Consider the following 13,780-nt stretch of genomic DNA (forward strand, 5'->3'; position numbering starts at 1 on the left):
CATTTCAAAATATAGTTTCCGAACCTAGTCACAATCAATCTATATTCCGCTTCAAATTTAACTCGTGATTTGGTATTCCGTAACATCTTAGTACATTTAAAAATTCAAGCATATGCACATAATACAATGATTTTTATTCGAATGAGATGTTGTATCATAACTTAAATACAATCTCTGAGCTCAATTTATATATGTACTCAAAAGGTGCAATATCAAATATTTTGAATCTCTTCTGAACTACAGTTTTTTGGATGTCTCTCTCTTTCGTTGAAGCTCCAACTCACGGTTCTTTCATGGTGCCTGAGATTCCATGCTGCTATCATGTGGGATGGGTTAATGTCTCATTTAAGACTCCATTTTAATAAAAAAATTTACCTATTACATATGATATTTTTTCAAAAATCAAGTTTGGCATCTTCTGTTCAGAACAATTTTTTCCAATGTTGTCAAATAAAATTTGAAATATCGAAACTCTGCCTTAGACAAAATGTGGTTTTAGTGCAATGAATTATTCAACACAGATAATTCTCAGCTGCTGCTTCTTCACTAACTGATAAGCATCAATCTACCATGTCACCAAGTACGATATCTGTTACTTACAACTTTCATCAATTATCCTACAAACTCAAAAGTTTGACCATTTGAATTTATACTTTTAAACTTCGCGTGTGACGTACCGTACTTTTACCATTCAAAATTTGCGGAAAAATTAAAATTTTCTTAAACATAAAATAACCTTCAAATTTTGCCATAAAATATCTCAACCAAGTCCCCCATAAGACATGGTTGTTCAAAATAACTACAATAAAATTTGCTCACAAAAGGTTTGTTCAAAGTATTTCCATCAAAATATGAAATCAGAGTAATTTAACTTTTGCATAAAACTTAAACATGGCGGTCCTCGGGTTTAGCCTCCCGCTCAGTCCAAGCCTGTCCCTTGGTCGCCACCTCCTGTCTCCTCAACAACATACTCACCTGCATCGATCAAGTCTAGTGAGTCTAAAGACTCAACACGTATAAACTGGAAGTAACGAGTAGTACATAATAAAATCACATACAACTTTAAAATAGGACATACATACTGAAAACTTGAACTTGCATAATAAAACTGAACATACTGTACATACATACTTAGACGTGCCATCAACATAAACTTTTCTTAAACGTGCTTGCATACATGAACATACTTGAACATACATAACTTCATCATTTTGCGTAGAGGATGTTTCAAAGCAAGTGACCCATAACATAATAAATGCCTGATCAGACAAACCACAGTACTGGGCTGATAAGGACGCATCCACTGCCGCATACATGAGATCCCTGTTCATAATTTAACGGGTTGGTTGGTCCCCGTTCATAATTTAACGCTTTCCAACCTCGATCTAACCAGTTCATAATTTAACGGGCGGATTGGTCCCGGTTCATAATTTAACGCTTTCCAATCCTAACATAATTTGGTCACAAGACATTTAGCATACCTTAAAACTTAAAATATTTTCTTTTTGCACGTCAACATACTTACTTGGCGTTGAGGGATTCGTTGGACTTCGATCGGGGGCGTTGCTGCACCTACTAATCATGAATTGGCATGCTTATCTGCGTAACTTAGACATAATTTCAAGCTTACATAAGAACTCATTCAATTCCTTATGACGTTGTAAATTCCCATGACTCGAATGCGTAAATCACTGAACTAAAACCATGCCATCAACCCCCCCAAAGCATACTATAGAAATTTTCCCCAAAGTTGTGAAGGACACGGACCTCGTGCCTACCTCCGTGTAGGGGTCCGTGTAGACTCGGATGAGAAGGCTCGAAAGGGAAGGTGGACACGGACCCCGTGTCAGGGTCCGTGTGGACTCTAGAAAAAGGCACTTGGGTTGAACAAGGGCACGGACCCCGTGTGGGGGTCCGGGTGAGAGTCCGAGTACCTACTGTGAACGCGAACTTACAAAAATTTTGTACATGTTTCGCTTAACTTTCTAGACTCGATTGCGCGGACTATGAATCGACACTCCAAGGCTCATCCTAGCACGCCATAACCTCAAACCAAATTCGTACAAATCCCCAAGGTGACTATGTTCACCCTACGACACATACCAATCAAAACATTGTAATTGACATCAAAAGTTACCCACGACTTTTAATTAAATCGAGCACCTATTGACATGAACTGAAACCTCAAAAATACTCCCAACATCGTACTAAGCATACCTAAATGCAGCAACGATCATCCGACGATCCCCAACGAAGCCTGCAACAATAAAATCTCAAGAACACATCAAAACATAATTTCTGAAAAACGCAGTTTGTGCAGTCCCACAAAAAACCCTATAACTCACTCAATTTTTGTCCAAATATTTCGAATTTACTGTCAAATCGAAGGTATCAAAAAGTTCTACAATTCTCTAGTTGAAAGTTTTATCAAAATATCGACTAAAAACTCGCAGTTTCAACCAGAACAGTAAAAACGTGATTTTTGATCCCTAAAATGGTTTCAAAAGTGATCCCAACACAATTGCTCGAACTTCTACACATCGTACACATGGTTTTACGCATAAATAACAACGCACGCATAATATGACATGATCGATGCATCAAGAACAGATTATACGTGCCTTTTGATATTCAAAATACCGTAACGACGATACCGAAGCGGAGAAAGAAGCGAGGTTGATCCGGGACGACCGCGTCGCTAAAATCTTGCAATAAAATCACCGAAAACCTACTGGAAGATCGAGTGGAAGGGGAGGCTGCTCTAGGGAAGGAGACCCTAGGTTTTCTATCCTCTCAAAATTTTAAAATCTGAAAAGACTTGTGTGTGTGTGTGTGTGTCGCTATTTAGTGTGTGTAAAAATGTGTGTGTGTGATTAGTAATTTAGGGAAAAATTGCTTAATTAAATAATAAATAAAACTATTTTAAATACTTACACTCTTTAAACTTTAATAAAATCCTTCAATTAAAATAATGCACACAAAAATACTAATTTTAAAAGTTTTAAACTCTTAAATAACTAAACACCTAAATAAGGCTTTAAAATGCTAAACTAAATAAATTATTTAAAATGCACCTTCCTAACTTTTAAAATAAAATACCGCATTTTAAATTGCCAAGAATCGTCCCCGGTCTTTTCATCGATCCCGCCTCGAATAATCGCCTGATTTTATGAAACTCGAAAAACATTTTAACGTGCATCGTATAAACATAATTAATTTAAAATAATACATTTAAATAAATCATGCACTACTAAGACTCGTTTTAAAATTAAATAAATGCTTTAATAATTAAATAAATGCATGGGTTATACGTGTACTGAATTTGGGCACTACAGTTCCTCCCCCACTTATAAAAATTTCGTCCTCGAAATTAAGTCTTACCGAACAACTCCGGGTAGCGGTTCCTCATGTCCGCTTCTGCCTCCCAAGTGGCTTCCTCCACTGATTGATTCAGCTACTTGACTTTGACCAGCTTGGTCACCTTGCTCCGAAGCCTCCGCTCCTGTCTGTCTAGGATTTGGACAGGCCTCTCCTCATAAGACAGGTCTGGAGCCAACTGCAACGGTTCATAGCTCAATACGTGCGAAGGATTTTTTAGGTACTTCCTCAGTATCGAGACATGGAACACATTGTGTACCCCGGCCAGATTCGGCGGAAGGGCAACCCGATAAGCTAGTGTCCTAACTCTGTCCAAAATTTCGAACGGTCCAATAAACATCGGACTCAGTTTGCCTCTTTTCCCGAATCTCATAACACCCTTTATGGATGCTATCTTTATGAAAACGTGATCACCTACGGCAAACTCGAGATCTCTTATCCTCTTATCGGCATAGCTCTTTTGGCGACTCTGGGCGGTCTTCATTCTGTCTCGGATCTTGACCACCACATCTGCAGTCTGCTGAACTATCTCGGGGCCAATTCTGCTCTTTCACCAACTTCATCCCAATGAACTGGTGATCTGCACTTTCTTCCATACAACGCCTCGTAGGGAGCCATACCTATCGATGATTGGAAGATGTTGTTGTAGGTAAACTCCACTAGAGGTAGTTTAGATTCCCAAGTCCCCTGAAAATCGATCATACACGCTCGCAATAGATCCACAAAAATTTGTATCACACGCTCAGACTGGCCATCTGTCTGCGGGTGAAACACTGTACTAAATAGCAACTTCGTCCCAATAGCTGCATGTAAGCTCTTCCAGAAGGACGATGTGAACCTCGGGTCCCTGTCGGACACTATGGAAACTGGGATTCCATGCAATCAAACGATCTCCCTGATATAAAGCTAGGCACACTGCGTCATGGAGAAAGTCGTCTTCAGTGGCAAGAAGTGTGCTGACTTAGTGAGTCGGTCCACTATAACCCAAATAGAATTCGATCCCCTGACTGACCTCGGCAACCCAACCACAAAGTCCATTGTAATATTCTCCCATTTCCACTCGGGAATAGGGAGTGGCTTAAGCATCCCTGCTGGCCTCTGATGCTCTGCCTTCACCTGCTGACAAGTGAGGCATTCTGACACAAATAGGCGGATGTCTCTCTTCATCCCTGGCCACCAATACAAAATCTGGAGATCCTTATACATCTTGGTACCTCCTAGATGGATAGAATACGGAGATGCGTGTGCCTCTGTCAAAATATCATGTCTGATCGATTCACCACTAGGCACTCACATTCTACCGCTGTATCTCACAATCTCATCTGACACTGTATAAATAACACTGCCCTTGGCCTCATCTTTCAGTCTCCATTTCTGTAGCTGCTCATCTGAAGACTGACCTGCCCGGATACGGTCTAGCAAACCAGATTTGACTATCAGATTAAACAGTCTAGGAGCTCTGCCCTCACGATAAATCTCTAGGCCAAATCTCTGAATCTCCGACTGAAGCGGTCCCTGAGCTGACAACTGAGCGACAACTGCCACTTTTCTGCTCAAAGCGTCTGCGACAACATTAGCCTTCCCCGGATGGTAGCTAATTTCGCAGTCGTAATCCTTCACAAGTTCCAACCACCGTCTCTGTCTCATATCCAGCTCTTTCTACGTGAAGAAATATTTGAGACTCTTGTGGTCGGTGAAAATCTGACATTTCTCGCCGTATAGATAGTGTCTCCAAATCTTCAACGCAAACACCACGGCGGCTAACTCCAGATCGTGAGTCGGGTAGTTTTTCTCGTGCACCTTCAATTGTCTGGAAGCATAAGCTATGACCCGACCCTGCTGCATCAATACTGCGCCTAACCCGAGCTTAGATGCATCGGTATATAACACAAAGTCTCCTTGCCCTGATGGCATGGCTAGGACCGGCGCTGAAATAAAAGCTCGTTTCAAAGTATCGAAGCTCTTCTGACATTCATCACTCCAAACGAATTTAGCATTCTTCTTGGTCAGTGAAGTGAGTGGCACTGCTATCGACGAAAACTCCTGAATGAACTCACGGTAGTAACTGGCTAAGCCCAGAAAACTGCGGATTTCTGATGCATCCTTCGGCTCAACCCATTCCTTAACTGCTTCCACCTTAGCTGGATCCACCTCAATAATACTGCTAGATATTATATGACCCAAAAATGCTATATTCTCCAACTAGAATTCACACTTACTAAATTTTGCAAACAACTTGCGACTCTGAAAGGCCTGCAAAACTGTACCCAAGTGATGACTGTGCTCGCCATGGCTCTTCAAGTAGATGAGGAAGTCATCAATGAACACTATGCCGAACTGATCTAGGTAGGGCTGGAATACTAGGTTCATCAAGTACTAAAAATAGCTGGAGCATTAGTCGCTAAAAACTCGTAATGTTCATATCTAGTCCTGAAGGTTGTCTTAGTTTTACTTTACTATGACCTCGAATTCTGACTTTTCTCACAATTCCCAATATTAGAAATGGAGGTTCAAACTTATCTTATCTCACTTTCCTTATACTATACCCGTAATGTTCATCGATCTATTACCTTAGTATTTATGCAGTTCAACCTAAGAAATCTTAGTACCAAAAGTTACTGATCAATTTCTATCCTTGGTTCTACACTCAAAAGTTTAACCTTATCTTAACCAATAATAACATTGACCTACGATCCTTGAATCGAATTTTACCTTACGACACCAAACTTACGTAACTTAGCCATTTATAAGTACATCCTAAATAAAGATTGTTGCAAATCTTAAATTTCGACTAACATTAATCCATAAAACCCCAAAATATACATTATCGATATTCTGCTTTGATAATAAAACCTTCCTAGCATCAAACACATGCTCAAACTATTTCCTTCCCAATTACATTATAGTTGAGGCCTAAGAAACTTAAGCCCTCCTCATTGGAATGAATGTCACACTTTGACGTATCCTCAGTACTAAATTCATTCTAACGTATAAAGCTTAATAAGTTTCCCCATGTTAATGATGGACTAATTCTAATAAATCAACTTCGCTTATAACCCACAGAATTCAAGAATCCTCATATAAAGATTTTAAATTTCTTACTCGATAAAAATCTTAATATTCGACCATTGCTAACCTATGTTGAATACAACTAATTCCATTTTTTTTTATTTCATCAAATATCCCCGTATAATCACCTATTTCATAAACTTGAAATTAAAGCTTACACAACCAAAGTAGTCTTATATAACCTAATTCCAGTACTCGTATCCACTTAATCCTAAGTTTTTTAATGACTTACGAAGATTCCTTAAGACGAGGTGCCTGATAGGGCCTCTTGCCCTGCCTATCGACCTCAATGTCCCTCTAGTCCTGCTCTATCGCCAAAATTCTCGACACGGCAACTGCATAAGTCATCGGACTAGCAACCCTCACATCACGACGCAAGATCGGCCGTAACCTACAATAAAATGCCTCAACTTCTCCCGCGCATCATTTGCAATCAGGGGTACAAAGTGACACCCCCTCTCAAACTCCGCAACGCTGCTATCCCCCTAACGCAACGTCATAAACTCCCTAGTCAGTCTGGATCGTACTTCCTCATTGAAGTAATTGGAGTAAAAGACCTCCTTAAAGTCATCCCATGACAGAGTCTGCAGATTCACCGACATGGACGCGCTCTCCCCCCATAGCCTAGCGTCCTCTGTCAACAAAAAGATTGCACATCTAACTCTGTCTGCATCCTGCAGCTCCATAAACGCAAAGATTACCTCGATGGACTTAATCCATCCTTCTGCTATCATCGGGTCAGTAGTCCCCGAGAACTCCTTAGGGTCCATCCTCATAAACCTCTCGTAAACTGCTTCTGGTTTGAGCCTCGCCCCTGCATCCACTGTAGCTTGGTTCCCCGCAAACTATGCGACGAACTGAGCCATCCCTACAAGCTTCTAATCCTGCATATCTGGCGGTGGACGAGGAGGAGTAGCTCTCTCCCCATCCTGGGCTCCCCTATTCTTATCTCATGCTTCACGCACAATCCTACGTCTAGGAGGTATACTTTTCCCACATTTACTCAACACGTAAACCCAACATGCATGAACATGATATAGACAACATAAGATGCACGTACTTGAACTTAAAAACATGCACAAGCTGAAATCAGAACTACATGCTTACTACATAACATAAATTTAAAACTTTGAAACTTACAGATTTGAGGTGTGACTTCGTGAGCTTCTTGCGACTGGCAGTAGGCGTAACCCTTTACAAAAACACCGCTCTGATACCAACTGTAACGTACCGTACTTTTACCATTCAAAATTTGCGAAAAAATTAAAATTTTCTTAAACATAAAATAACCTTCAAATTTTGCCATAAAATATCTCAACCAAGTCCCCCATAAGACATGGTTGTTCAAAATAACTACAATAGAATTTGTTCACAAAAGGTTTGTTCAAAGTATTTCCATCAAAATATGAAATCAGAGTAATTTAACTTTTGCATAAAACTTAAACATGGCGGTCCTCGGGTTTAGTCTCCCGCTCAGTCCAAGCCTGCCCCTTGGTCGCCACCTCCTGTCTCCTCAACAACATACTCACCTGCATCGATCAAGTCTAGTGAGTCTAAAGACTCAACACGTATAAACTGGAAGTAACGAGTAGTACATAATAAAATCACATACAACTTTAAAATAGGACATACATACTGAAAACTTGAACTTGCATAATAAAACTGAACATACGTACATACATACTTAGACGTGCCATCAACATAAATTTTTCTTAAACGTGCTTGCATACATGAACATACTTGAACATACATAACTTCATCATTTTGCGTAGAGGATGTTTCAAAGCAAGTGACCCATAACATAATAAATGCCTGATCAGACAAACCACAGTACTGGGCTGACAGGGACGCATCCACTGCCGCATACATGAGATCCCCGTTCATAATTTAATGGGCTGGTTGGTCCCCGTTCATAATTTAACGCTTTCCAACCTCGATCTAACCCGTTCATAATTTAACGGGCGGATTGATCCCCGTTCATAATTTAACGCTTTCCAATCCTAACATAATTTGGTCACAAGACATTTAGCATACCTCAAAACTTAAAATATTTTCTTTTTGCACACGTCAACATACTTACTTGGCGTTGAGGGATTCGTTGGACTTCGATCGGGGGCGTTGCTGCACCTACTAATCATGAATTGGCATGCTTATCTGCGTAACTTAGACATAATTTCAAGCTTACATAAGAACTCATTCAATTCCTTATGACGTTGTAAATTCCCATGACTCGAATGCGTAAATCACTGAACTAAAACCATGCCATCAACCCCCCCAAAGCATACTATAGAAATTTTCCCCAAAGTTGTGAAGGACACGGACCTCGTGCCTACCTCCGTGTAGGGGTCCGTGTAGACTCGGATGAGAAGGCTCGAAAGGGAAGGTGGACACGGACCCCGTGTCAGGGTCCGTGTGGACTCTGGAAAAAGGCACTTGGGTTGAACAAGGGCACGGACCCCGTGTGGGGGTCCGGGTGAGGGTCCGAGTACCTACTGTGAACGCGAACTTACGAAAATTTTGTACATGTTTCGCTTAACTTTCTAGACTCGATTGCGCGGACTATGAATCGACACTCCAAGGCTCATCCTAGCACGCCATAACCTCAAACCAAATTCGTACAAATCCCCAAGGTGACTATGTTCACCCTACGACACATACCAATCAAAACATTGTAATTGACATCAAAAGTTACCCACGACTTTTAATTAAATCGAGCACCTATTGACATGAACCGAAACCTCAAAAATACTCCCAACATCATACTAAGCATACCTAAACGCAGCAATGATCATCCGACGATCCCCAACGAAGCCTGCAACAATAAAATCTCAAGAACACATCAAACATAATTTCTGAAAAACGCAGTTTGTGCAGTCCCACGAAAAACGACATAACTCACTCAATTTTTGTCCAAATATTTGAATTTACTGTCAAATCGAAGGTATCAAAAAGTTCTACAATTCTCTAGTTGAAAGTTTTATCAAAATATCGACTGAAAACTCGCAGTTTCAACCAGAACAGTAAAAACGTGATTTTTGATCCCTAAAATGGTTTCAAAAGTGATCCCAACACAATTTCTCGAACTTCTACACATCGTACACATGGTTTTACGCATAAATAACAACGCACGCATAATATGACATGATCGATGCATCAAGAACAGATTATACGTGCCTTTTGATATTCAAAATACCGTAACGACGATACCGAAGCAGAGAAAGAAGCGAGGTTAATCCGGGACGACCGCGGCGCTAAAATCTTGCAATAAAATCACCGAAAACCTACTGGAAGATCGAGTGGAAGGAGCGGTTGCTTTAGGGAAGGAGACCCTAGGTTTTCTATCCTCTCAAAATTTTAAAATCTGAAAAGACTTGTGTGTGTGTGTGTGTGTCGCTATTTAGTGTGTGTAAAAGTGTGTGTGTGTGTGATTAGTAATTTAGGAAAAAATTGCTTAATTAAATAATAAATAAAACTATTTTAAATACTTACACTCTTTAAACTTTAATAAAATCCCTCAATTAAAATAATGCACACAAAAATACTAATTTTAAAAGTTTTAAACTCTTAAATAACTAAACACCTAAATAAGGCTTTAAAATTCTAAACTAAATAAATTATTTAAAATGTCCCTTCCTAACTTTTAAAATAAAATACCGCATTTTAAATTGCCAAGAATCGTCCCCGGTCTTTTCATCGATCCCGCCTCGAATAATCGCCTGAAACATGAAACTCGAAAAACATTTTAACGTGCATCGTATAAACATAATTAATTTAAAATAATACATTTAAATAAATCATGCACTACTAAGACTCGTTTTAAAATTAAATAAATGCTTTAATAATTAAATAAATGCATGGGTTATACGTGTACTGAATTTGGGCACTACATCGCGTATTCCAAATTCATTACAAAAGCTCAGTCGGCAATAAACTCTACATGTATCTTATAATACATAACATAGCATAATATAACAAAATTGAAGAGATAAAACAAATAAATGGATACAACTGTATATAGACTTATATATATCACATGACTTTGTTCAATCTACTTTTGTGTATACCAAATACTCAGAACTTAATTTAGCAAAAATTAAAAGTCAAACTAAATATTACATGATCAAGAAACCTGTAGTTTCTCACCAAGATGGGGTATCATATGTTATGGTAGAGGTTGAGGCCAATGGTGTTGTACATACATATTCAAGCTCTGCAGCACATAAATATAAAGCCAAAATAATAGCTTGCAAGAATGTGCTGAATTCCCTCAAAGAAATTAAGCCGGATTCCTTGCACAGAATAGAGACCTGTTATGATAGCTGATTTGCTGGATTTCCGCATAGCACTTAAAATTACACTTACAGGGTGAACTTTTCTTCATTTCTTAATCCGGTCATAAAATATATGCCTGCCTTTCATAATATCTCAATAAAGGCTCATATATATGATCAAACTGGTAAAAAGATATTCTGAGTATTTGTCACCCATCGCAGCAAAGAATAAAATCATTTGCAGAACCATAATGAGAGGATCTTGCGCTGTTTTTTGGACACTAAAGTGGAATTTTACCCCCTTGTGCTTTGAGTCATGCTATTTGCAGGAGCGGTTTAAACTTTTTTGCTAAACAATGTGATTGTTTTGCTGGAAGTATTATCAATATTCTTGCATTTTAGTTTTCATTGAATATTTTTCTTATCTTACAACATATATTAATCTTTTATAGTTGGATAGTTGCTTTAGGTGCAAGATATTGTAAATTTGTTTTCGATATATGTCTTCTATTTCTAGATTTTTATCGGAGTTTATCCGTTTAGCAATTTGAATGTCTAGTCACTGTGTGTGTGTCTGTTTATGTATTGGTGGTGGTACGCCAGACTTCACCACTAGGCTCGTTGATTTTGATCAGAATCAATCGAAAGTCCCTAAAAACCAACTGCTTCACCAGTGAGCTAATTGGTTGATCACAGATGTAAAACTTGTGATCTATCTCAAGTCTCAACCTTGCTTGAACAACCCCGCGGCCATGCAAACAAAATGTTCAAGTTCTTATTTATATGTACTAAAGGAGGAGACGAAAACGTGTATGTAATCAAGACTTGTATTTCTGGCAAGAGAATGGGATCTTTAAGGTCGGTCTTCTCATGCATTCTGTGCTTCTAAAAATGCATTAAATTCCTCTCTGGCTTTGCGGAGGCGTGGCGTGATGCAAGAACTCGGTGAAGCAGGACTGAGTGTAGGAGACGATGCAGAAAAATGAACATGGCGACTTGAATTAGACATAGATCCACTGTGCAACAATCTGGATGCAGATGCTGCACTTGAATTAACAGTGTTGTTGACCGTACTGCTATTCTTGAGACCCCCTTTTCTACTTGTATTACTGTTGTTGGTGGGGGTGTTTTTATCGAACACGAAACCAGTCGTGACGGGGAGCTCAGCATCATTAACATTACTGCACCGTATTAGCTCCATCGGCAGATCAAAAAACAAACTTGAAGAGCTGTCCCCGTCATCTTCATTGTTCATATAAATGGCCGATGATCTCCACGACCCACATTCGAACTTCTCGAGAGAAACTCTCTGGGAGACCACTACATGTCCCTCATTGACTCCCATGTGATCAGCTAGATGTGGGATATGTTTTCTTGACCTCACCGGTTTTGCATTCTTTCCGAATCCTGGAAGGAACAAGCAAAGTACTCCACATTTGAACCTGTCGGCTTGGTCACACGGAACAGATTCCGAGTTTTTAATTACCATACCATGATGCAAAAGATGATCATCTGCTCCAGAGTATTCTGATCTTTTTTCAGTTTCTTGAAGGGTATTGATCTTGATAGCATGAGACAAAAGATCAAAGTCGAGTGATGGTTGGCACGTTCGGCCTTCCCCACAAGACTTGCTCCTCCTCATGTGCCTCTCCCGGAGCTGCTCCAAATTGGTGATGGCCACCGATTGCTGACGATATAAAGGGTTGGTGACATGCCCACCTTTACGTTTGGCCTTCTTCTTCTGATGCTGCTTCGACGGTGACGAAGTGACCGAGCTTGGGAGGCTAAAGCTCAGGAACTTGCTACTGATACCGCCCTTTCCCTCCCATTTAGAATTATGAGCTGGTTTTATTGAGACCGGATCCACTGAGATTTGCTTCTCGTTGTGTGTTCCTCCTTTTTGAAACTTGGGCTTTTCCCAATTGAAGCTTTCACGAGTGCTAGTTGAACATGGATCAGTAAGCAGTTGTATGTTGAAATTAGTGATTTCTTGTGTGTAGAGATCAGCGTGAAGCTTGTTCTTTGCCATGTTGTTCACGTAATTTGGAGTGATAGATTTGTCTGCTACTTGTATAATAAATAAAAGCTGATGGGGGAAGAAATTCGTGGGTGCCATGCACGTAGTTTTTTTTGGTTGTGATCGGCATGTTTAATCGTTTGACTTGCGATTGTTTTGAGTTCTTCCCACGTCGTACAATGATTAGTTCTGGAGGTTAAGAATAATTATTTTTTTATGCATAATTTTTATGGTATTGATTGATATGCTTGAAAATCTGTTACCATTAAATTTGTTGATTTTTTTTTTTTTTTTTAATTTTGGGTAATCTATGCTAGTACAAGAATCTAGTTTTACAAAACCCATATCTACAATATATAATTCTTTTTTGAAAAAAATAAATAATGGAGAAATCATAGCAATAAACTAAGATTTTAGTTTTCAAAATTATGTATTTTGTTTTGGTCTTCTAACTTGTCTAAATTGTGTCTTATTCATTTATCTTTGTTTTTCTTTTTTTTTTTTTTTGGTTGGTTTTAGTCATGTTTTGCCGGAGTGCTAACCTACAACGATACGTGTTGACGTGGTAATGAAAAATGCTGACATGACATCGAAAGATGATTATGTTTCAGGAACCACGCTAGCATTCCGATAAAAGTTGACTAAAAACCAACAAAAACTAAAATTACAAGATTAAAACACAAATTTAACGAGTCGGAGGACAAAAAATGACAACATAAATTATTAAATCAACTATCTATCTCTCGCTTTCCAAGTCTCATTTGGATGAGGCGCCGGCGCTACTAAATGCAACACACGGAGATTACCTCTCCAAAAAGATCTCATGTTCTCTCCATTGATGTACAAAGTGTGAAAACTTTGATTAGAGCAAGCAAAATCAAAATTAAAAAAAAAAATTTAGTTATTGTCTAACCGTCCCCATAATGAGTCTCTCTCTATGAAGGGGTTGACATTATATGCACTAAAACACAAACAATATAATTGTTGATAGTCGCTGGGCACCAACTATACATTTTTCTTCTTACTTGATTTAAATCTACTTTAT

At 39.1% G+C, this 13,780-nt stretch overlaps 1 protein-coding gene across 1 annotated transcript; it reads right to left on the minus strand.

The window, feature by feature from the left end:
- Window positions 1-11,323: 11,323 nt before the first annotated feature.
- LOC142548385 (uncharacterized) lies at window positions 11,324-12,747 on the minus strand. Its single transcript, XM_075656676.1, has one exon. It carries the CDS (start codon window positions 12,745-12,747, stop codon window positions 11,587-11,589), a length of 1,161 nt encoding a protein of 386 aa, XP_075512791.1. The 3' UTR covers window positions 11,324-11,586.
- Between the last annotated feature and the right edge of the window lie 1,033 nt (window positions 12,748-13,780).

This window comes from Primulina tabacum, chromosome 6 (assembly GCF_025594145.1).
Source record: "Primulina tabacum isolate GXHZ01 chromosome 6, ASM2559414v2, whole genome shotgun sequence".
NCBI lineage: Eukaryota > Viridiplantae > Streptophyta > Magnoliopsida > Lamiales > Gesneriaceae > Primulina > Primulina tabacum.

What these genes read in the sequence shown, in the direction of transcription:
- LOC142548385 (XM_075656676.1), bottom strand. Translation starts at nt 12,747, where the DNA reads ATGGCAAAGAACAAGCTTCACGCTGATCTCTACACACAAGAAATCACT.